This window comes from Triturus cristatus, chromosome 1_2, assembly GCF_964204655.1.
Source record: "Triturus cristatus chromosome 1_2, aTriCri1.1, whole genome shotgun sequence".
Taxonomy (NCBI): Eukaryota; Metazoa; Chordata; class Amphibia; order Caudata; family Salamandridae; genus Triturus; species Triturus cristatus.
The window spans coordinates 1,025,624,233-1,025,650,450 of record NC_140580.1 but is presented as its reverse complement, the minus strand read 5'-3'; the positions used below and the strand labels follow the sequence as shown (position 1 = coordinate 1,025,650,450).

Genomic DNA, 26,218 nt, shown 5'->3' with positions numbered 1-26,218 from the left:
AAAAAAAAAAATTATATCGATTTTGTATTGCTTATGTTACGTAAAAGAAAGTGTTTACGATAATACAAACAAATGTGATAGTGATGATGTTGGAAATAGCAATATTGATCGCTTGTCTTATTAAACTCCATAAAGTGAGATCTGTATGCTTAAATAATGTTGGTATTATTGCCCAAGTCAATTGCACTTATTTTATTAGTGTCACAAGGATTAAATGCCGGCTAGTCAAGGCAGGCTTGGAAATTCTGCAGACATACTATTCCTGAAATGAAAGGGCCTTCTGCCTCCATATGAACTTAGATTGTTCAGTCCCACACTCTCGCATGTCTTTAGTGTCACGGTGTCTACTCTGAGCATCACCATTCCTGATATCCTTCTTTTTCAGGGAGAATAACTTCATCAAGGACTTCCCTCAGCTGGCAGATGGTCTGATGGTCATCCCCCTGCCAGTGGAGGAGCAGTGCCGCGGTGTCCTCTCTGAACCCATGCCAGACATGCAGCTGCTGACAGGTAAGACAGACTCCTGTTCTGCAATCCTACCTTCATTGTCTTTTCATCAACACCGGGTTAGGGGATGAGAAGGGCAGGACACATCTATTCTCATATTAATTCAACTATCACAGTCCAGAAACAGTATCCGATTAATAACCATTGAGGAAAGGATGCAGGGTCTGACATTGCTTACTTAAAGCTGTACAACCTATATTGTGTAAGTTACTGGTACTCCTGCCCATCCTTGCCTCTTCTCATGGTTACCCTACATGCTCACATCAGCCATGAAAGAATCCTCTGGCTTCCGGTCCATAGGCAACAGATGGATGGAGAAGTGGTTGGTGTGTGTAGTAGAAGAGAGACAGTGGACATTGTAGAAGAGTTCAGACACTATTTCCATTCAGTACTACATTTCGGTGCACATCCACACACAGCCTGGCAGAAGTTATTACTACTGAATGCTTTCCGCAAATACAATACAATGCATGTAGATAGGTATATCCTGCCGTATCCTACACTGAGACTTCAGGGTAGTATAACACGATGAAGGGAAGGAGGTCCTCAAATACAAACCATAATCCAGTCTAGATAGATTCTGCATTCACACTATCAATAGTGTGGAACTGGTAGTACAAGGTTATCTCAGACACGCAATGACATTGTACAATCTCCTTATATGATAAAATCACACACTACAGGTTGTGGATGTGGAAGGATCTAATACGACTAAAACATAACGCAGCAAAGACCCACTTTGATGCCTTATGCACGGCAATATGTCTGCTCACTCTGCCACTGAAATCATTGAAGAGAGCTCGACCTTGGGCACTCAGCCGAGAACCCCTCCTAGATATCTGAACTGTTGTTTGTCTGTAGTGTTTTGCTTTCATTGGCAGGTGTCTCTCTGTGCATTTCTTGCAGGTGACGTCAGGTACAATGAAGCCATGGGCTATCCTATGGTGCAAAAATGGAGAGTTCGGAGCAACCTCTACAAAGTAAAGCTCAGCTCCATCACATTGTCAGCAGGTAAGAGCATTGAAAACTCATTCTCTGTATGAATACAGCAGTAAGACACTCTCTAAGGAGGGGAACATCATATGTAAAACCACCAGCAACAAGGCAATATCTACTGATAATCCCAGCAAGGGTGCCATATAGATATATTTTTTTGCAGATTTATATAACGCAAACTCGACCCAAAGGTATTGGAGTGCTTTTACATGAGCATCAGTTACGTTACTCAAGGACGCATTCATTTTTGGTAGGCATGGGGAGATTAAGGGATTTGCCCAGAATCACAGAATGCTGAGCCGACGCTGAGGCTCGAACCTGGTTCCCCAGCTCCAAAGTCGGTAGCCGTAAGGCCACATCCTCTCCCCTGATATCTGTAGATAAAGCCCCAGAGAAAAGAATTCTCTATTATTTGATCAGCAGCTCAATATCCACAGAAAAAGATCCTACTGATAATCCTAGTATTATATCAATATGTGCCAATAATCAGATTGTCAGGTAAATATGGGGAGATACATTCTTTGTTAACAACACAGCATATGCTGATAATCTTAGCAACTGACCAATGACTACAAGAAAAGACCCAAGGGGACAACCACATCAACAAGGAAAGGGATTAAGACATTAACACTACTCCTCTCCTGGTGTCACCTGGTTCACCACTGAAACAACAGAAAGAACCTGAAGAAGGGGATGGGTAATTCTGGTGCATCAATTGTGATGCCACCCACATACATTTCTACAAATACAAAAAGTGTTTCTATTAACACTGTATTGATTCTGTGAGCAACCCAAGCCATAGTTTTCAGTTGTTCTCATGCTTTTGTGTGCTCTATGGCTATCTTTCCTTCAGATATTTTTCTGCTCTAATCACTTACATTTGTTCTTCAATAAAATCTGTACTATTAAAATATCCTTTCAGTAGAGATGCAGCACAGCTAGTCCAACCCTCAGAACTTCCCTTATTCTATGGCTAGCACAGAACCATATTCCTTCTCGCCTTCCTCCCTACGAATGCGAAGAAAGAAGTCCTCATGGAGGAGATCACTTGCATTATTTCTGTGTCGCCACCGAACCCCTGCCCTATAAGAGTAAACAAATTCACTAAGAAAGCAGTAACTCCCTTTCTAATCCCTCGTAGTGGTCCATCGAAGGCATCATTTCATCTGCTGGAAACAGGATTGTTTATTCCTCTTCTATGAAAGTCGCCACTGACCCTTCTTTACTTTCTATTGCCCTATCTCCTTGTTTCTCTTTCTCTCCAAGTCAGTGAAAGGATGGTCAAATGAGCAAATCTTCCATTTTAATAAGATGAGCCATATTTTGGATAGTTCTCAAGTTTATTTTTTAATAGACGGTGACCAACCTTGCCCTTTTCTTATTCTGTTTCTAAATACGCGTACATTACACACATTCCTTCTAGGGGAGGTGCCCAGATAGGGCTACTTTTATTCATGTTTTTTATGGGGAAAAATCCTTCTTGCCAAGGGGACAGGGCCCATTGTGTAACAACTTAAGCCATTGCTGACTTTTTAAATGAATAATTGTTTGCCTGCTAGGATTTCAAAGCCATACTTGCAATATTACAAGTGAACCTTTGGGTCGGTGAACACAAAAGATGTTACTCGGTTGCAGGTGGGTGATATGTAGAAGTGTTTTGGTTTAATTTTTCTGTTGTTTCAAAGTGTATATATATATATGTACATTCCAAACCAAAGACAGAATGAATTAAATGCAGTTAGATATAAGATAGTCAGATGCATAACTCTAGACTGAGTGAGATATCAGTATGATGTATAGCCAGTCCTGTGTATTCCACCTGAGTATGACGCATGGTGGGACTTTTAGGTGTTGGCTTACAATAGGAAAAGTTAAACAAATCCCAGCAAGAATAGATTTGCTGGTTGTAAGCCATCATCCAGATATGAAGTAAGCTAGTAACTATATGCAGTAAATTAAACTGAGAAATATAATAGAACATGGTTTGTAAGACAACCATGAGACTGAAAGCGTGATGGAGAACAGATGGACATATGATGTGCTGTAGAAACATTTTAGAGGTACAGGACTGGCTTGTCGCTATGCTGCCACAATGCCCGTAACCTTTTAGAGGGCAGGTGGAATTGAGATGCACTGAGGCATGTCCCGAGGGTACCTTCAATAGTAGATCCTTTCTAACTATTCCACTGCCATAGGTTTGTTGGGGATGGGGCTGATGTAGAGGGGGGTCACCGGAGGCTAGCTGTGTGATACAGGGGGGGCCACAGAAGCAAATATTGAACAGGGAGTGATGCACCAGCAGATAATATTTCGAGCAGCTGGGATGTTTTCAGAGTCTCTCCTGGACCTCTTCCTTCTGAAGATAATCAAAACCAGAGCAGACAGAGCAGAGACCATCTGTAGAGTGTGTCTAGCGTCGAGAAGCTAGTACGAGAAAAAGACCTGAAGCCCACATCCTACAATGTATTTGTACAAATAAGATTGTCAGCATCAAGATATGATTTGTAGTAACTCCATTGTTGAAACCCTTTATTTCCGTAATATTTGTGGATACCGGGGCTCCCATTCAGCCATTGGATGTGTCAGAAGGGCCCTATCCTAGGATACTGACTCAATCAAAAGAGAAGTTATCTGTGGGTAAAGACTCCAGCCAATAGTGCCCGTGAACAATAACAAGCCTCACAGCAAGATGCGATCTGCACTTAACATAGGGTGACCAGATTCTCAAAACAAAAAACGGGGACAGGTCATAGACATAGAAGTAGGACTACGGTTTGCAGTAACCATCGACATAAAGGTAGGACTATTTGACAGCTGCCAGGGACATAGAAAAAGGACTATAATGACAGCTCCCTCCACAGACCGAGATGAAGCATTACAGACGACAAATCAGAGGTCTTTTATTGGCTGTAACCATTAATTCCATTTAAACAGACTTTGTCTCAACATTTGCTATAGTTGGTGACCACGGCTTTAGTGCTGGTGGCGCCCTGTGCGACAGTGTTTGTTGGCGCCCCCCCAAGACCACCTCCACCACGGATTCTCTCACTAGTACCCTTTAACAGTGACCAAGTCTCCATAACCACACTCTCTCAGATGCATTGAATTAGTTATATAGCGCCACTCATACCAGTGTAGGGTGTCCGAGCACTTCGCATCACACACACATTACACAGAGACAATCAATCATGCATGTGTAATCAGTGTATAGGAAATGTTACATAAGCCAAAGGACTAAAAGTGTAGGGAGTCACATGTCATCCATACTGGTAGGCAGTATAGTTTAAGAGTGCTTTGTGTGGAGAAGCACAAACGCAGAGTCGAAAAAGAAACAGCATAGTTGGGAGTTTTCTTTAATAATAAGAATCGATTTCTAGCCAAATTATCCCTTTTTGCAACATTAATCAATGCTCTAATAATGTATACTTTGCAGTGTGTATGCAGTTCTAGGATGAAAGTTAATAGCTCACTGTTCTATATTCGGACTTTAAGTTATAAATTGCAAGTAACAAAAGGATATCTCTTTTGAAAGCAGTAATCTGCTGATCTGTTTACATCATACACACTCTGTAATCTACTTGGTACAGGTTCTTTGCAGCAGGCATGTTAACCCTCTACACTAACTTCACCGAAGTCAAAACCTCAACTATACAAAATGCTGATCTCTCTCCAGGAAGATTATTAATCACACGAGTTATCTTGACATTTATGTGAGGCCTGGTAATTGCTGGGGGTAAAGAAACGCTGCAGCAGGTGCTTCAAAAGCATAATAAACTTTAAAACACAGCGCCCCCAGGAAGCCAGCACCCGGTGCGGTGGCACTCGCACCGCCCTAAAGCCGGCTCTGGACACGAAGTACAAACAGGTTACTGTTTCTAAACAAGGATATAAGCAGGTCCTGCAAGTAGGCTTTTACAAAATAAAGACATTCAAAGACGCACTGCCATCAGTAGCTGTTGGAGCAGGAGCGCTGCATTAACAAAACAAAGGTATCTCTGGAAGCACCCTAAGTGACCGGCATTCAGGTGTGAATGTATGCAGATTGCATCCTTTGACTTCTCGGCCTGGAGACAGAGGTCACATTCAAAGCGCTGAACCTCGCGCTGTGGAATGAAAGGAGCACCTCTCCCCACCCCCCATCCCATTCAAAGCCCGATTTCCCTTCCTGCTACAACGCTCACCTAAACGTCACGCTTTAATCAGTGCAAAGAGAGCATGCACGCGCATGCTCAAACAACCGAAACAAATGAAAAACCGGGACATTTGTATATTTAACCCGGGACACTGTTTAAAAACCCGGACATTTCATTGAATTGGAGAAAAGTGTCGGGACACGGGGACACTTCTCCAAAAACAGGGACCGTCCGGGGAAAACCGGGACGTCTGGTCACCCTAACTTAACATAAGTACTCAACACCGGCACCAACAGATAGTGATCTACCAGTACGGCATCCATCTTTTGTACGCCACCAGGAGGAAGATGGCAGTTTCTTATACTGAACTCATTAAGAGAGATGCATGATACAAATAATGAGCGGGGTAGAAGGTACAATCCCTTGATTATGAGATTGGCTAGTAGGTACAACCTTAAGAAAATAGTCCTGGTCAGAAAGGACAATGTATAGTTATTGATTTCAGCAGGAATGTACAATGCACATTAAGGTACAATATTCAATTAATGACCTTATGAGGAAGATACAGACAGACATTAGTTGCTACAAGAGGAAGGTAGACTCTACAGATGATGGCTCATACCACAGGTGCAATCTTCATTTTCGAAAGACCTGTGTAGGACGCCACCATTTTCTGAAAATGACCTCTGGAGTAAGATACAAACTGGAAGGGATGATGCTTTTTGCAAGACGCAATCTACAGATATGGATTTCAGCAGATGGTGCATGGCTATTAGACCAGAAGGCAATAAGAATATGTTGCTAATGATCTCAGTAGTAAGTTACAATCTATACATAATTTATAAAGATGGAAAGCCCTTTCTGTCGATGAAGACATGGCAAGTCGGTACACTAACCGTTAGATAATTCCATAAAGGCTAGGGCACTATCTTCAAATAAAGTCCTGAGTAGGGAAGCATTATTTGTGTGTATGGATCCAGCTATTAGATTTGAATTATTCTGGGGGGGGGGGGGGGGGGGGTAATCAAACAGAACACTGGGCGCTGGCAAATTTGGATCTCAGGTGGAGGATGGAAGGGGAAATAGTTGTAATCCATGGTCTTACTGACTGGGCATCAGGTGTAAGTAAATCCTTTTTTAAAATCTTCATCAGTCATCACTCATACAGTGAGCAGTGTCACTGCTACAGGGGCACAGATGAGCATTACAAGCTAAATAGTAAATACAATAAAAGCCATCCCTTAATAACGGAAACACTCCTCAATGATCCTGTAGATAAATCCAGACACATATGGCTGTGGGAAACCTTGGTAGCCTTAGTTCTGTTCAATTCACACTTTATTAACGTTTAGACACCGTCTTTAAAACCAAATAACATTTTATATGACTATACAACCATATAAGTACCAATTTATCAGTATTCAAGCTAAAATCTCCAGTTGCCAGTGCACATGCCACATCAAAAAATTCCATTAAAAAAAAAAGTGCAAGTGCATCATTGGGCAATTTATGTTATACCTTTTAAAAAGAGGTTTTAAAAACATGCAATGAAGTCTATAAAAATAACGACAATCAATTAAAACATGAAAATTGAAATTTTGAGAAGGCAATCCACATGCGCAATTATTCTTTCAGTCTAATACAACTTCAAATTTCTCAGCTCTCACAATGCACATTTAATGCTACCCGGAATGTTAATAGTGCTAAATGTAGCGGGGCATCTGGACGTGCAGAAAAATAGGAAATGCATTCATATTTTCCCATGAATCTACCATGTACTTTGCTGAGGGTCTGTTCCTTGCATACTTTAAATCAGCCAACCTGGATTTATTTTTACAGGCAATTTTTAATTCTGCTTTAGGAAGTTGTGAGGCCTCCACTATTTTTAATTCTAATTTTAGGGTTCCTGCAGCGGCTGCTAGTCCTTTCTTTACCTTCTTAGCCCACTGTAATTCACTCTTTTCTATTTAAACAGCTGATATCTTCTGTGCATTTGTGACCCAAAGTTTATCCAAAACTCACAATGTTGTTTTATAGGCTAAGAAGTTCCAGGCCTGCAAATTTCCTTCTAATCTTATCACCTGGGACATTGCACCTTTGGGGAGAGCCAACAATTTTTTCAAATATTTACTTTCTCACCTCTCCCAACTTCCCTCCATACTTATGGCTAGTAACTCGGCCCCGTATAGGCATTGCGTGGGGACCATTGCATTATAGACTGCTAAAAGGAAAGTCCAACAAGCATTGGCATAGCCAATAGGTCTCGCCTTTGGGACCTTATAAGTGTTTAGCCATGCAACAGTTGCATAACTAAATACTTATAAGTTCCCAAAAGCGAGACCTGTTGGCTATGCCAAGCGGCCGTGCGGCCGCCAAAGTGATCGTGATCAAACATCAAAGCGGCCGTGGGGCCGCGAAAGTGAAAGTAATCGCGGTAAAAGCGGTAAAAGCGGCGCGCGCGCCCGGGCACATGCACTGTAGCTCTAGGCTGGCCTGTAGCACTTTTTGGAGCCCTCTCAATAAGTCTCGCCAGACCAGCGCATGCGCTGGTTCAGGCGAGACCTAAAAAGGACCACCATAAGTCTTTTTAAAACAAACAAGTCCCCCCATCGTAGCTAGTGCCCTCGTCTCCACCAACTCTTGATGCAAGGCCCAACTCAACTGACTAGTAAACGTCATACCCAAATACTTATAAGTGGACACGACCTCTACCCTATTATTACCTAACATCCACTTATACGTTTTACTTTTTTTTACCAAACGTGACTATTTTTGTTTTTCCCATGCATACCTTAAATTTATTAGCCTCTCAATAATGATTACATTAATCAACTTCCTCTTCACACCTACTTGAGTCACGTCCACAATTGCCAAATCATCTGCATAGAGTAGGCACAACACATGTCTACCCCCCAATTTTCAGTGAAAACGAATGTGTCGCTTGCCTTTGCAGCCTTAAATAGGAGGCACTTCCAGATCCAAGGGGGTGCCCTTGATGTTGTACCATTAACCAGTTTGGGATTCAGGCACCATTGTTCCAATAAGATGCTATCTTGTGTCACAATCTGAAGGGAAAATTCCATCTACAGGGGACATGTTGTGTATTGACCGACTGTGTTCCTAGGCCCTTAGCTTGACACCTTGGGCAGTCAGGCAGACAGCAAGGCAGCGCGTGAAAGAAATAAAAAGAAATAAACAAAAAATACTGGAGGAAAATGAGTCTGCACAGTGTTGTTTGCAGAAAAGGATTCCAACGTTGGGGCACATGCCAAATGCTGTTACCAGAGGGATTCATATCAAACTCTATAAATTGTTTCAGCAGTAGATTCTACCAACCGAAGGGATGCCCCACTCTGATACACGTTAAACCTTTAGAAGGCCTAGCAAGCTCAAATTTATATGGACTTATGCGGTTATCTCTGTATCCATGTTCCAGGTTTTGCCAACGTGTTGAAGATCTTGAAGAAGGAGAGCAGCCGGGAGGAACTGTTAGGAGTTCTGCAACAGTACGGCTCACACTATGTGTCGGAGGCACTCTACGGATCAGAACTCACCTGCACCATTAGCTTCCCCAGCAAGAGGGTGCAGCAGCAGCTGTGGCTGCAATACCAGAAAGGTGAGTCATTTGGGTAAGGGTGGAGGGTGCCCCAGAGCATGCCATGCACCATATCTCACAGGTAACTCACTTTTTTTGACTCCAGTTCTACATCAGCTACCAATTGCTTTTATTGAACAAATGGGTAAATCAGCGTATCAACATTATTCCTGTAATATTAAATAATCTAAAATAAAGTGCCTAGCATGCTCCAGCTACTTTGTGGTACAGGAACAATGCCGCCCCTCTGTGGAGATACTAGCCTAATCTTCAGGTGGGTGGTAACAAAATCTTTCCATATATGGAAGAAGAGCTAAATCCAGAAGAGAATCTGCAGGCACAACTTCTCTAACTAATGGTATAGCTTGTGTAGGTTATTCCGCTTGCTGATTCTCACCTGAAACTCTGCTTTCTTTACATATGATGGCATTTTCAGTTAGGAGTATGAGGATCACATCTCTCAGTGCAAAGAAACCATAAGAGATTTGTGGATGCCCCCACATGTTTGTTGTGATCCTGCTGAACCCAATAGGTATTTTCGTAAGGTAATCATGGTATTCTGCAGTGCACACTACGCCTAGGACAAATCTGAGAGGAAGAGGTCCTGGCAGGGAACTGAGAAATCAGGGAAAGCATTGTGAAATATTTGATATGTTACCATTAACTTGAAGTTTTGTTTTCTTTACATCGAGTACAGAGAGAAAGATTAAAATAATGGTTGATCTCCAAACAATGCCTTTTTAGGTTTAAAGTCACACATACATTATGCAAATAGGAAACTAGGGAACCCAGTGTAATTCCCACTGTAAATCTGCTTACCTCAAATATCTGTTTTTGTAGCAGAATGTTTGAGCATATGACTAGCACAGCGGCATCCTTGCTAAGCTAGAAAGACAACAAAGTCTTTTGCCATTTTTGCAGCCAAGTCTTTAAGCATAGGATCAGCAAGTGCCATCCATGCTGAGCTCATAATTGACAAAACCCGTTAACCATTATTGGCACAGTATTACAGCTTTGGTGGTAAAATACCATCCGAGCCAACCTGGAATGAATAAAAGTAGATCCTTCTGATGCATGTTTTACTCCCATTAGAGCTCATTAGTGAAGAATAACTTTGTAGAGATACAAGGGAGCTCCCAGTACAAGTCAAAACAATGCATTTTTCAGACTTAAAATAAATAATGCAAAATGGAAATAGGGTTCCCTTGAATGTTCCCACTTATTAGGTAGAGAACAGCTCCTTTATATGAAGTACTCTACACCACAGACACTCTAAATCTGCATGGTTTTTAAGCAGAGGATAAGCACAGTGCCATCCTCCCTGAGTTGTAAAACAGAAAAAGCCTTTAGCTATTTTTGCTGCAAAGTGTTTAAGCACAGGCTCAGCGAGTGCACTCCGTGCCAAACTAAAAAACAACTAAAGACTTTTACCATCGTAGTAATGGTATTACAGGTTTGAGTTGGTAAAATTACATCCAAGCAAGCCTGGAATTAGTAAAGGCAGCTCCTGACACAGAGGGTTCGCTCTCCTTAGAGCTCAGAGAAGCATAGCTTTGTTCAAACACAACAGGGCACCCACTAAATGTCCAAATAATGTCCTTTCAGGCTAAGAGTGCAACATAAATTATGCAATAAAGGAAGCAAGGATTCCCAAGTTTTAGGGGGAGAGCACTTCTTTCATACCGAGCACTAAAAAACACCACTAACCTCTAAATCTCCTCATCACAAATGTCTCTTTTTCTAGCTATGTTTTACATATACAGTGCTATGGCCATGCTTTTAAAATTGCAAAGGCAATTTAAATTAAATTTAAGTAAAAATAATTTCATTTTGCACAGTTAAATTCAAATATTAACTTATGAATAATAAGTCATTCATTTAAAAACATTAACATATGGGTTTATGGTTTTATTTGTTTAAAGTTTCTATAGGGGTAGTTAGGTTTTTTAGAGTCAGGGATTGGTAGGGTACAAGGGTAGTAAGGAGGTTTTGCAGCTCAAGGAGGGGTAGTGAGCAGTTTTTAGAACTCATGAATGGGTTGTGTTTGAGAGCAGTAAGGAGTTTTTAGGGCTCACAAATAGTAGTAAAGTTGTGTGTCATCAGCATAGAAGAGGTATTTGACACCCACTTGGTTCAGGATAACTGTGAGGGGTTCCATGAAGACATTAAAAAGGGCTGGATAGAGGATACAGCCTTGTGGAACTCCTTGTGGAACTGGTGTAGCTTGAGAGAGACAGCTGTTTATTTTTATTTGTTGAGCGTGATGGTGTACATAGGAAGTAAACCATTTCTGTGCTGTTGCGACCAGTGTGATTCTTGAGGGTCTCAAGTAAAGCTTGGTAATAAACGGTGTCAAAGGCCGCCGAAAGGTTAAGTAGGATCAGGAGGCAGGAGTTGTCTTCATCTAAGATTCTGAGAATATCGCCTGATATGTTGAACATAGCAGTTTCCATACTACAACCTTTTCTAAATCCTGATTGGAAAGTATCCTCTAGGTTGAATTTATCAATGTGTTCGTTGAGTTGTATCAGGGCAAGCTTTATGATTGCTTTTGCCAAGAAAGGAATGTTGGTGACCGGTCTGAAGTTTTTGAGTTCTTAGGATCCACCCTGGGTTATTTGAGAATGGATGTGATTTTTCCTAGTTGGAGGGACTCAGCTACACAGCACCACGCAAGGGAAGCATTGATGATTTTAGTCCAGAGCGGAGAGATGATTTAGTTACGGTTCTGTACTAGGGTGGAGGTTAGGGGGCCGGTAGTAGGGGTTGCGGGCTTCAAGTTTGCAATTATCTTGCAGACTTCACCTTTTGTTAATGGTTTGAACTCCGACCAATTGACATTGTTTTCAGTTGGAAGAGATCATTATTGACTTTAGTTATTTGTGGGTTGCTCAGGTCTGACATAGCACCTGGAGGGGAAATTTCTTTAGAGATGATTGCGGCGTTGGAGCGGGAGGGCTGAGAAGTCAGACTTGTTGTGTGGGTAGGAGATTGTTCTATTTTCACTATATTCTCTGTACAAAAAAGTTGGCTATTTCTTCATAGCATTCTTTGGTGGCTATTATTTCATGATGGGAGGTGAGGGTAGTTTGATGTTCTATTATGTTGAAAAGGTCAATCGGTCTGTTGTATTGTATTGTATTGTATAAACTTTTGTATAGCGCAACTTTCACCCAACGGGTATCCTGGCGCTTGGAGACCATGATGGCGTGTAGCAACAGAACGGCTGAATCACTAATTAGGAATATTGCTACCTGTTGCTGGCAAATAGCCAGGTCTTAAGGTTCTTCCTGAAATCCAGCAGAGAGTCAGCTTGTCTAAGGTTTAGGGGAATCTCATTCCAGAGACGTGCTGCTGCTGTGCCAAACGCCCTACCTCCCATCCTCACCAGCTTTACTCTAGCGATAGACACCAGACTTTGGCTAGTAGACCTGAGGTGTCTTTTGGGCTTCTACCAGGAGAATCGCTCTTGTATGGGTAGCGGACCTGTATTATGTAGTGCTCTGTAGACCATACACAGAGACTTGAAGCTAATTCTGTCTTTAATGGGTAGCCAATGAAGGTCATCAGCGCCAAGGTCGCGGAGGAGCCACGCTGTCTTTTAAGAGCTAATTTAGCTGCCATAGACTGGACTCTTTGCAGCCCCTGCAGGATGTATTGAGGAGCACCCGAATACAGGGAGTTGCAGTAGTCCAGTCTACTCAGAATTATGCTTCGGACCACTAAGGGACTAGCCTCGTTTGGTAGTAGAGGAAGAATTTGCCGAAGAGCTCTCATCAGGGCAAAGCAGATGCCGATTGTTTTGTTGGCCTGGGATTGCATCTGAAGGTCCTCATCCACCATAACCCCCAGATTGCGGACCGTTTTTGCTGCCACTATGGGAGTCATCCTCTGGCCTAAGCCTGAATTCGCCCATTAAGGGTTTAGGCATTTTCGCTGCAGAACAATACAGCAGCTCTGTTTTCCCTGCGTTGAGCTGTAAGGAGTCAGTCTGAAACCTGACCCATACATGCCTGAAAGGTGCTCATGGGCAATGCATGCTTCCCTTCGATGGAAAACAGCAGTTGGATATCATCGGCATAATTGACCACATCAATCCCATAAGATTATATAATAGGGATCAGAGAGCCTAAATAGACATTAAAAAGGATCGGGCTGATCGCTGAGCCCTAGGGTACTCCATAGCAGACCGGGGACCAGAGGGAAGCAAATGGTGCCATAGTAACCGCCTGCTGTCGATTTGACAAATAGGATTGTAGCCGTTTCAGGGCACAGCCCTTCACCCCCAGTCTCTCCAATCTCGCTACCAATACCGCATGGCTGACCGTGTCGAATGCGGCCGACATATCCAGTAGCACCAACACCGAAGAGTCCCCGTTGTCGTCTCGCATTCAAAGTTTATCCAACACAGCTGTCAAAGCGGTTTCCGTCCCGTGCCCAGGCCAAAATCCAAACTGGTCCCTGTCCAGGAGATGGTTTTCTTCCAGGTAACATGACAAGGACTTACTAACCATCTTTGTTCTTTGATCGGTCAAGTTGAGTGCGAAAGAAAGCAGCCTCTTCTCTAAAGATGTGTTTCTAGTAGGAGAGACATTCAGACCTGAAGACAGCGAGGTGTGTCAGTTAAGGGTTTTGTCTCCATAATCTTTCAGTCATTCTTAGTTGCCTTCTCTCTATGTTTAGGTCAAGATTGAACAAGGATCTAGACTGGGTCTTTCTGGATCTCGAGTTTGAGCACGCCACTTGGTCAAGTGGGTTTGACATTGCTGAGTTTTAGTGGGCAGTGAGTTCCTTTATTGTGCATGAGGGTGTGAACGTAGTTGGGTGTTGATACTGGTTTATGGTTCCAAAAGGGGAATTTGTCGGATGTTCCTTGCCTAGTGGCTTGGTTGTATCTAGGGTTGGCCTTGAGATTTAATTGTATGAGGTGATCAATCAAATGGAGACAAGATTATTTCAAGCAGCTATCCCGTCCAGGGTAGCGCCTTTGTTGTGTGTCTGTTCTTTGTGGTTGTTAGAGGTTATTGATTTAAGAGTACATTTGTTAGGTTGCAGATCATGGAGTCATTTCTGTCAATCTAGTGAAGATTGAAATTGCTTAAGAATACATTGTTATTTTCGTTTAGAGAAACCTGTGTTACCAGGTGAGATAGCTCTTCAGTAAAGAGCGAGCGACCACCAGGAGGGTAGCAGATGCTGGTAAGCTTGATGGGAGTTATACCATTTGTTTTGAGTTTAACTCCTATGCATTCAAATGTCAAGTAGTTTGTGGTCTCAAAGTTGTTGAGACAGATGACTTACTTGTGAATGATTGCTAGCCTGCCTCCTATACGATCTGGTCTGTCCCTTTGTATAATGAAATAGCCAGGTGGTGTGAGCAAGTCGAGTAAAGGGGTTGAGTGCTCATTGAGCCTAGATTAAGTTGAGAATGCATTGTCAATTCCATCTGTTAGGATAGTTTTAGCTATTTCTATTGCACGTTTAACTGCTGATCTTTAGTGCAAGAGCAAGCAGATTGGGGAGTCAGTGTTATTGTTTTGAGAGTGGAGTGTGTGGATAGTGGTGTATTGAGCGGGAGTTCTGGGAACTGTGTTTGTTCGAGGGAATTCTATTTGTGCCAATGATTACTGGGATTCTGGATGGGGTCTTGGAAGCCCTTTAGGGTGGTTTAGAGCAGTATGATATTCCTTTGGAAGGGGATAGAGGGTTGGGGTCTGTGCGAAAGGTGGCCAAGGCGGATGGAGGTCCAGTAGATTTGCTTACTGTTACTTGGAGATCCTCTATGGGGACTCATATTTTCTGGCATAGAGTTGGTTTTGCATAACAACTTGTTCAAGAGACCCTTTTTTATGTGGGAAATTTCTTCGTCCAGGACGTCAACCTTCTGTTTCAAGGGTTGTGTATGTATAGTCGGTCAGGGGGGTTCTTGTACCACAAGAGGGGGGATAGGTGGTGGTTCTGGACTCTGTGCACTTTACCACTGCTAACCAGTGTGAAAGTGCTTGAGTTCTCTCCCCTAAACATGGAAACATTGGTTCATCCTCAATAAGCATATTTAATTTACTTATAAGTCCTTAGTAAAGTGGTACCCCCGTACCCATGGCCTGTAAATTAAATGCTGCCAGTGGGCCTGCAGCACTGATTGTTCCACCCACTGTAGAAGCCCTTTAACTAGGTCTCAGGCCTGCTGCTGCAGAGCTTGTTTGTGCAGTTTTATACTGCCATGTAGACTTGGCAGAATTACCCTTTTGCCAGGCCCAAACCTTCCCTTTTTATACATACGAGTCACGTTGAAGGTATGCGCTGCGCAACCTAGAGGGGAAGGTGCAATGTATTTAAATTGCCGGACATGTACTTTTAAGTTTTACAAGTCCTGGTAGTGAAAAACTTCAAATTTTCGTTTTTCAATATTCCATAGGATAACATTGGGATTACCTTCATACATTAATTAAGTGTAATTTCCAATTGGGAAGAGATAAGACCCCCACGCTGGTGTCTCTGGAATCCTAATTTAAAATCCTAATTTATGGTAAAGTCAGATTTTAAATTACAATTCAGAAAATGCCACTTTTAGAAAGTTGGCATTTTCTGACATCAACCATTTGGTGCCTGCTGCCTGTCTGTGATCACGTCTGGGGTGGGTGACAGCTGGTCTTTGTGTATTTCTCTAGGCAGCCACACACAATAGGAGCTTAAGTGTGACTTGATGGGCCATCCTGTGAGGATTGGGGGGGAGGAGCTGGATGGGAGGGAGGAGCTGGACCGGAGGGAGGTGCTGGACCCAGCCTCACTTACACCTGCATAGCCCCCTGTATTGAGCATGGACCCAGTGCAGGAAGGGAGGACGTCTGTGCACTTTAAAGTCCTGTCTTTGAAGTGTCCCCCACTTCAAAGGTCCAACTGGGTATAAGCACTGGACCTCTTACACCATCACTTCATTACACTTCTGGACCCATGAAGACTCTGCGAGGAAGAAGGACTGCTATGCTGTTGAAAGACTACCACTCTGCTGGACTGCTGCTTTGCTGTTCTCCTGCCTAACTGTGCTACCCTGCTGCCTGCTGTTCCCCTGCCTCGGTGAGGAAGACTAGACCTGCATCATTTGAACAACAGAGTGACATTAGGCGTAGCTGAATGGTCTCCTGATCTGAAGTCTCAGGGACATAAAATACTTCCAAACACCCTGCTTCTGCACCTGGACTCTTTGAGTCTGCAATGCCAAGTGGAGCCTGCCCATTCCTGGATCCCTATAAATGTTCCTAAGGTTCTTGTTCTAGTGGAATCAACGCATCCGCTGTCGATCCGACCCATCCATGTAGCAGCAGGGATCAGAACTGGCGCATTGCCTCTGCTGCATTGATCGGAACAGATGCATTACCACTGCTTCGTGGATCGGTACAGATGCATCGCCACTGCTGCGGGAATCAGACCTGGCTGAACCACCGCTTTGCGATGCTCTTCTCGAAACAAGGTCCTTGCATCTCCATCCACAGCAGCCTCAACGATGAACCTCTGCATTGCAGCTAACCGATCATCGATGTCACAGCTTCACCGCTGATGCACGGATCAGGACCAGCACCTCATTGCCACTGTGTGGATTGGCACCGACGCATCCTCTATGTCGAAGCACCCAGGATTACGGTACTTTTGCTCAGCGCGCCTCACTGAGTCCTTGTATCTGTGACTGAACTTTTGAATTTTTGGTCTAGCACAAACAGATATCTCAAATAGATTGTTTTGCTTCTAGGCACTATTTTTACCTCAAAACTCTGAAATTTTATATCTCAAGTTCTACTTATTGGATTTTTGTCGTTTTGGTCTTGTTTTATTTATTAAATTAAGTTCTATTTTTCTAACCTGGTGTTGAATCTGTTTGTGTGGACTCTTCACAGTTTTTCTGTTAGAAGTACTGCACAAATACATTACAAATTGCCTGTAAAGTTAAGTCTGATTGTTCTGTACCAAGCGACCAGAGGGTGAGCACAGGTTAACTTAGGGTTTGCCTGCCTCTTACCCTGACTAGGATTGTGGTTATTGCTTGACCCCAGTCAACCAGTAACCAAACTCCTATATTACTTCCAATGTAAAAACATGCAAAGTAAGATACTCCCAATGTAATGGCTCCTGATGTAAAGGCCTCCGCAAGAACAACTAAAATTCAAAGGATATACATATGACACTCCTTAGCACACGTAACAGTTTTAAAAGTAACATAGGTATGTAGCGTGTTTTCACAAATTCAAACATAAGTAATACGCAAGAGATTATTCTTCTTTCTTCATTGTTGGTCACTTTAATGTGTGCAAGTCTTTCCCAAATAATTCTCTACAGCCAACACGTGTTTCGTCGCATTCGGGAGGTCGTCCGGCGACTTTCTCAAGGCTATTTCCTGTGTGAGAACTATTTTTTTTCTGTGGTGATAATTCCAAACCACAATGGGTTTCTGGTGTGGTAGCGTCACAATTTCAGAAAAAAAGGGATTTCTCGGGTTCCTATTTCTTCAAGTCAAATACTCCTCTCAGAGCTTGTTCCAATCTTTAGAGAACCCTCTGCGACGCCACCATGTAGATCTGATGCCGAGTACGCTCGTCAACATTCAAAGGATGTGCATGTTTCCACTCTTGCGAGGTTACGTGGTTCCAAGCACTACTATTTGAAGCACATTCCCAAATGGAGAATCCTGAAGCTAATAGTTCTTTTAAGTTCTTCCTGCAGCTCAGTAGCCCGTTTGCATTGCTGCAGGATTTGTAGTGGAACATATGATACCGTTGTATTTAATATCTGCTCCTGGGCAGCTGGGTGTGATCAAGTCAGGTGACATAATAGAGCCGTCTCAGACTTGCTCTCTTATTTATTTTTATAGCTGTGAAAATGATGTTATTTGAGGGAAGTGCATTAAATCAATAGTAGGCTCCTCCGAGTGCCCTATAAATAAGGAGACACATCATTAAACCCGGCAATAAACCCCAGCACTTCTAAGTCATACAATTATGTTGTGTTTTTAAAAGCTCAGTTACGAGGCAGCCAGTTCGTTCCTGTGCCTTGGCACTCCACAACATCTCATTCCTTCTCCAGTGGGATCATCAGCTATAGAGCACTTCACTATGGGAGGGTGGCGGCGGGCTTTTATCCTTATTCACTACTATGATCCATTCATGTCTAGACCTGGCAGCGGCAACCAGTAATTTTTCCAGGGAGGGGGGCGGGTGCCACACACAAATACATACACCTCAATCACACCTAGTAATTTAGACTTTCACACACACACATTCACAAATACACATACATGCATACACGCACCAAAAAAACACATAAAACTTACCTCAACAGCAGCTGTTCGACAAGGAAGCCTCAAAGGTCCCAGGAGGGTTGGGGCTGCTGCATTCCCTCATTGGCTGACCTAAGGTCAGGCAAAGAGGGAAGGCAACAGTCCCAATCTCGTCACAGAGTGTGATGGGGTCAGTAAGGCTGCTGAACCCACCCCCCTCTGTGACAAGGTGTTATTGATTGACACATAGCCCTGGGCACTGCAGGGCTTAAAACTGAAGGTCCAAGTGTCAGTCAGTAACGCTTCCACTTGTCACGAGGGGGAGTGCCTCAAGGCACTTTTGCCAGGCTGAGGAGGTCACGCCCACTGGGCTGGGAAATCCTCAGCATGGCAAAGTTCAGCTCAGGCAACCAGGATACTGCACATTTAGTGCATGTCTAGCTCCTGGCTGCCTGACCTGAACTAGAAGAGTGTCTGTCAGGGGGACCTCTGTTCAGCCTGACAGACCCTCATCTTGCCCGGAAAAAGGTGGCGGGCATGGCCCCTCAGCCTATACGGACGGCCACTGCTGAGAACTGGCTTTCTCTACCGAATGGGTCAACCAGGGGCCATGGACCCAGGTGCAAGGTAGGATAAGTGCTCTCTGTGCCCTAAGATTGTTTACATTTTTCCATTTTCTTTGGCTGATTGGGCTTTCTTCTCACCAGAAGCAATGGGAGAAGTCCAAAGAGCCATGTGTGAATCCAGCGCATTGAGAAGAAGCTGACGGAGTGCCACAAAAGAATGGAGACTGTTTTCATCCAAACACTCAGCTGAGAGGCGCTCCCAGTTTCCAACAGCACACTAGAGGGAAACTGAGAGCTGGACAAGGATAACATGCTCCCTTACAGGCCTGTAGTGTTAGATATAGCCAGCTAAGCAAGCATTCTGAGTGGCTTGCAAATGTTTTACCCTGGGTGCTATTATAAAACAAACCTTCTCAATGTTCATACCAATACATTTTCTCATCAGTAGGGATACTACTCCACACCAAATACAAATGTTTGGAAGAGAGGATCATGACCTCATTCAAACCACTGTTCTGCAAATTGTAACATTGTCTTCACTTATAAAAAATGAATAAAACTGTGTTTAGGATCTCTGCAATTAACAAATTCCTGAGAATTTGCCACAGTCACAACCTTCCAAGTTTAATTTCAAGTACATGCAGCTAGACATACATATTTTTACTTCATGTGCTTCCTAATATATATTTATGTATTCAGAAATTGCTTAATCCAAATTTCGGGGATGTTTCTTGTCTATTCCCATCCTCAACTTAAATTTAGTAGAGCACATAAAAGCATGCCTGTCATAGATTTTTGTATTTTCTTTGCTGGAGAGTGAGCCGGTGTAGCAGCACCTGACACTTCTATTAATGTCCTCCCTGATCCTGTTCCTTCTTCCCAATTATCCAAATCTTTAGTCTCCACATTCCTTCAAGATCTATCTTTCCCTCCTACTCCACATTTGCAACTTGACCATAACTTGTGTCCACTTTCTGGAAAGGGAAGATTGAGTTTGGCAAACTTCTACAGGGCAGGGAGTTGATACTGGACTAGGAAAAAAATGTAAGGCCTTGAACAAAGCAGCAACAAGGCATGTACATGAAAAATCCAGGGTGTGATGTTTTTATGAACTGACAATGTTCATAAAATATTGAGGCATGTAGAGCTGAATGTTCTCTAGTATTGTCTTCAATGCCACATTACTCCCCCAATGGAAATCATCTGAAGCGTCAAGGACCAGTGGCGTAGCTAGGGGTAGCGGTGGGGGCGGTCTGCCCCAGGCGGCACTATTTTGGGGGCGACAAAGGCATTTAATTAAGGCTCGGCTTACTTTCGTGGACGTTCGGGGATGGGCAGAGAAGGAATTGGACTCGGGCAATCTCCTCTTCTTTTTGTGCTGGCAGCTGTCCCCCCTCTCTTCCTATTATTCCCTCTTTTTCTGTCTTGCTCCTAATTTACTGAAAACCGTAACTTGAAGAAACGGTTCACAACCTCTTTCCTTCTTTCATTTAGTTGCTTCCCTGTGAAATGGATCCAAAAAAGAAAAACACTCTTGCGGGAAATGCCCTTTTTCTGACATTTTTCTATTCCAAAGTGCAGCGGGATGGAGAGAAATAGAAGGTTTTAAATATGAAAATTAAATACATAACTAAAAAGACAGAGTGGTTGCAAAGTGGCCAGATTGGTTTTATTCACATCCAAACACATCAGCCTCACTTTACAGACTTTGCAGTGAAGCGCTACTTTTGTTTTCTCGTCTTTCTTTGAACAGCATTGTTGTCCCCAGGTGGGAAAGTGCACCATTCCTGGAGGTACTGCAATACCTGGTTGATGGGTGGATTGGAAAACAAAATGTGTACCATGGCTCTGTTTATGGATGTGGTCTTTTTAAACCATACTGCTTACGTTTATTAAGGATATAAGCAATGGACATTGAAACGGTTCCCTTCAGGGCCCTCTAGTCATGTCCTTAACTTTTCAGGTAAAACCACTCACTGATTTCTGAATAGTGAGTGAGAGATCGTTAAGGTAACCATGTTGTTTCTGCTTACATTTCACATGCTTTACTTAATCTTGCATTCCCTATGAGTGTTTGCTTTAACTTTTTTTTTTTTAGGCAGCATATTACTCTTATCAAGTGCATAATTTGAATTGAGCCACATCCAAGTGTTTATAGCGGGCACAATTAGGTTGTAGCTGAAGGCAGTGCGAGTTTCTCTCAGTGGGGCAGTATGGTGTTCAGTGGGGGGAGAGGATGTGGCACTATGGCCAGAGCTGTCGAATTTGGAACTGGGGAACTGGGTTCAGCCTTCATGACCAGTCCACCAGACCACTCTACTGAGGGAGCATATTCCCATGCTAGACCTTACAAGGCCCCACTAGACCTTAGAAGGCTTGATGTCTTAGCACCCTAGTGGTGTCAATTGTGAGTTAACCTTGAAGGCCTGTCCACCACAATCCATACTGAAGTTCATCTCCAGTCTTGCGGGCAGGCCTACGAAGCAGCACACCCTAGAGCAACAGTGATCCAGTCACTGTGACTCTGTCACTGAGGACACATGAACCTTGAGCAGGTTAGGGCGGTGCAAACGGTGTGACCGCACTGGGTACCTATTTTGGGTGGGTGCGTAGTGTTTGCAAGTATATTATGGTTTAAAAAAAACTTGCTGCCATCTTCCTGGCCTCCAATAATTTTCAGAAACAATAAAAATGTCATGATAACTTCGGTGATTAATGTTCTTCCTAGAGAGAGATCCGAGTTTTGTCTAGTGGAAGGGTTGACTCCTGGAAAGGTAGCATAGAGGGTTAATATGCCTGCTGCAAAGAACATGTACCATGCCGATCACAAAGTGCACTGCTTTAATGGGGGGACCATGATGAATGGTCATTTAATGTCAGCTGTAGATGATGGATCCCGGAACAGTGTCATGTATGTGCATGTTTGCATTGCGCTGAGGGGATTACCAGGTAATTGTTCACACAGCTCTCTGAGGGATGTCACATGCGGTTTTTCTGAGTCCCCAGATAGATCATGCAGTCTGTGTTTTCTCTTTTGTACTGCCAGTCACCGGTGTAGTCAACTGTGTAGCCTTGGACCGTGTCATGTATGTGCATGTAACTTGCATGATCGAGGTAACTGTTAGTGGCGATACTACGTGTCTCTCGGTCCTCTTTCAAGTGCTTGCCGTCCTTTTTCCCCAGCAACGCCCCCCCCGCCCATGGGGCGGCAATCTGAGGAATAGCCCCGGACGCCACAAGCTCTAGCTACGCCTCTGTCAAGGACTACTACATTATGGTTGCTGCATATTGGAAAAGTGGTCGCTGTTGCTGTGTATAGTTGTGGAAAATACACAGGGGTTTGAAGCGACTGCATTTGGAGTCTTTAAGCCACTGTAAGATCACGACATTTTGGTAGTGGCTGTATCCTGTCCACTTTCACAAAGGACTGAACTATAGAATTCTGGATATACTGTTAAAAAAACTGGGGGCAGAACTACAAATATTGTTTGTGCTACCTGGGTGGCTCAGTTAGTTAAACATTTGTTTCTCACATCTAGGCGGTGTTGGGATTTTTGGATAACATACAGGGGTTTGAAATGACTGTGTTTGGAGTATTTATCCCATTGTAAGATCAATAAAATATGGTAGGCTCCCAAATGCATTTTCCCGAGCAATTTCCCAGAGGGAAATTAGATGCAGCTAAACCCAAAACGGCTGAATGGAATAATGGCAAATTTGGCGGAAATCTAGATCTTGGCCAAGAAAGTGTGTTGTTTTGTGATTTTGTTTAAATCTGTTTAGTGGTTTTTGAGAAATGAAGGTTCAACTTTTATGTATGTATCATTGATCACCGTGGAGGATCTGTGGGTCCAAAAGATCAAAAGATGAGATCTGATTGTCTGCCACCAACCAAGATGTAACAGGCATTTTTAGGACAGTTAGGTTATGTTGTTGTGCCGATTTGAAGAGAGCACTTTCACCCAGGAGGGTATCCTGGCGCTGAGCAGGTGTGAGTCTAGCCAATGCTAGGGCCTAGTGGTACTACTCGAAAAACTAGGTCTTCAGCTTCTTGCAGAATTCAAGAAGTGAGGAGGAGGCTCTTAGGTGCTGGAGCAGGGTGTTTCACTCTCTGGAAGCGATGTAAGAAAATGCTGGTCTACCGGATCTTTTCCGTATGTGTGGGGTGTGTGCAAGTAGAAGCCAAGATAAGCAGAGGAGTCTGGAAGGTTTTTGAAATCAGATGTGATTGATGATGTATGCTGTGCCAGTGTAATGTAGTGCGTTAAAGTATGGGTGAGGCGTTTGACTTGTGGTTGTTTGTGTATGGGGCATTGGAGCTCCTTTAGGTTTGGTGTTGGAGGCTTAGAGACTCAGACCCCTGTGAAAATATTAATAAAACATATAGGAGGCAGGGTTGGGATACCTTGCCCCCTAGGCCTGGTGGACCCAAAACACTTTTTTTTTAAACTGGGTAGCATATCCATGGACGATACACCATCCAGAAAAAAAAAAGAGGCTGGTTCACACTCTTTTAAAATATAAGCCCCCTGGGATGGGCTACATCCCAGGGGGGTCGGTGCAATGCTTTTTTTTTTTTAGAGAAGGGGGTGTACACCCCCCTACTTGAGGTGTACACCGGGACCTCATCAGCTTGGCCCGATGAGTGAATGTCCTAGGGACAACATCCATCGAGACACTGGTGTTCCCTTCATGGGAGAGTGCAGCCAGGAAATACAAACTTTATTGCCAATATGGGTGATGGCTGTAGAAAAGGCTGGGGCAACGGGGACCTTGGAGCTTTCCCACAGACCCCAATTACTTGGCCAGTTGTGGATGCCCTGGGTGTGCACCGGGCCACCCGCTGTAAAAACGAAAATTGCCAGCTTCCACCGGCACTCAATACGGGTACTGGCTAAGTAGCTGGCAGGGGCCTCAGGAGCCTTAGCGCGCCCCCCCGCCATGGTCCTCAACAAGTGGGCATGTTGTTGATGTCCTGTGTGGGCATCAGTGCACCCAATGTAAAAAATAATTGCTATCTCCTTGCGGGCACCCACTATGGGTGCTAGCTGGGAAGCCAGCAGGGGCTGTGAGAACCTTGGGACTTGCCCTACGGCACCCAAAAACTTGAGATACTGTGGGTCCCCCAGGTGGGCAAAATTGAAAACAAAACAAAAAAAAGGAATAATTAATGAGCTGCAGAAGCCATTCAAAATATTTGCTGCTCCATGGAAGGAGCACCCCATAATGCCCTGTGAGGGATTTTAAAACAATTTTTTCCTCATGGCAGGGTTACCACCAACCATTTTTAAAATGTTGTGGGGGTGCTGCAGTAACACAGTAAGTCTCCCAGGTCACTGCATTCATGAAAAAAGGAGAGCTTCCATATATTGTTTCAAGTCGAGCCTAGCGGCAATGCACATGCGCTACTCTCTCTGCGAGGCGTGCTGTAGTAGAGTATGCTGTGGAAGCCTTGCCTACTCTCCTCCCATATTTTTCATTGGCTGGTGTCATTGTCCTTGGTAAATGCTGGCTTCCAATTGATTATGAGGCTTGTTAGTCCCTCCTTGTTACTGCCTTGTCGCCATTTGTTACCTTCCACGAGGACTGGATCTTTTACTTGTGGTGTTACACATTCATAAGTCGATAAGCACTTTTTTCTTTAATGATCTTCCCTATTCCACCCACGACATCTCAGAAGGCCCTCTGGTTTTACTAAAGTATATATTTAAATTATAGCAGGTCTGCTTTAACTATAGCGGCCGGGCTTAATTATTTATTTACTTAACACTGGCCACTTTTGTAATGTAATTATTAAAATTATAGCGCTTCCGCTTTAACTATAGAGGCCATGCTTAATTATTTATTTACTTAACACTGGCTGCTTTCATAATCTATTTATTTAAATTATAGTACATCCGCTTTAACTATATATTTATTTATTTTATTAATAGTGCAGGACGCTTTCGTTCGGGCCGAGCAAGGGGGGTTGGACAATGTTATAACATTTACAATGTAATAGGACTCGCATTTACGCCCGTTCAAGCTATTGTCATTGTAAATTACAATGCCGTTTATTTATGTTTTAAAAACCAAAAACATAAATAAAAGGCATTGTCATTTACAATGCCAATAGCTGAAACTTGGGTAAATGCGAGACCTATTGCTTGCAAATGCTTGTTTTAAAATCTTTCCAAGCTGGCGCTATATGCTTTTCAGCTAGAGTATAGTGACCCCATGTGGTTAGTTCTATGGCTGCGCTTTATGATCTGATTTTTTTTAAAGGACACAAAGATATGTTAACATTTTTCAATATGATGCTTTTTTGAAAATATTTTGTGACAATTATTATTAACATTTATTAAACATTGCAATGTGTGAATTTATAAAAAATACATTTAATTAAAGTTATTGGTGACTTTGACTAAGCCAAATAGGTCTACTTTATATAGGTTTATTTGCTGCCCCCTTGGTAAATCCAATATGCCTGCTGCTTTTTATATTTTGGTATTCGAACCTTTTGACAAATCCAGTAGTTATAGAAACTTAAAATGACACCCTTTATATTGTTGAATGACAAAGTCAGTCATGTGCAGCATCTGAATTGATATCATAGACGATAAAACTGCACGTTATAGTTAGTTTAGGGCCTGAGTTATAGTTACTTGAGATAACTATAAATGGTGACGTTCTGTCGTTTTTGTTTTTTAACGGTATGTTTTAACTGACATTTCCACCTAACTCTGATGTTCTTTATTTGTGAATTTCTATTTTTTGAATGCAAAGTAGGAAAGTGGGATATAAATACAATTCCTAATTATAATGTCGCTTTAACCTTTGTTTTTTTTCAATAATATATACACACACACACACTTGTTTTGGGCATTGCTACCAACAAAGTCTTGTTTATGGTAGCAGGTTGCCACAGTGAATTAAACACCTGTGGCCTACATCTGTGATCTGATAATCATAATTCTGACTAATTTCAAGATCAACTAAGCCTTCCTTCTTCCGAATTCAGTAAATCGAGTACCATTACATTTGGTATTAGTACTACCTTTTATTCACAGTGTTTAACAATGATAACTTTTTTTTAAATAAATTAGTGATAAATGTGCCAAGTCTAAGTGGACATTTATGAATATGTTCATATTCTAAGGAAAAAAATAGGAAT

At 42.9% G+C, this 26,218-nt stretch overlaps 1 protein-coding gene across 2 annotated transcripts in view; it reads left to right on the top strand.

Moving 5' to 3' along the window:
- Positions 1 to 26,218, top strand: part of ASTN2 (astrotactin 2) — a 2,498,474-nt gene that overhangs the window by 2,018,965 nt on the left and 453,291 nt on the right. For both annotated transcript variants that reach the window (XM_085612137.1, XM_085612129.1), the window contains 3 exons: positions 386 to 510; positions 1,414 to 1,518; positions 9,073 to 9,252. In XM_085612137.1, the coding sequence (XP_085468263.1) occupies positions 386 to 510; positions 1,414 to 1,518; positions 9,073 to 9,252 (410 nt within the window). The remainder of the gene's footprint in view (positions 1 to 385; positions 511 to 1,413; positions 1,519 to 9,072; positions 9,253 to 26,218) is intronic.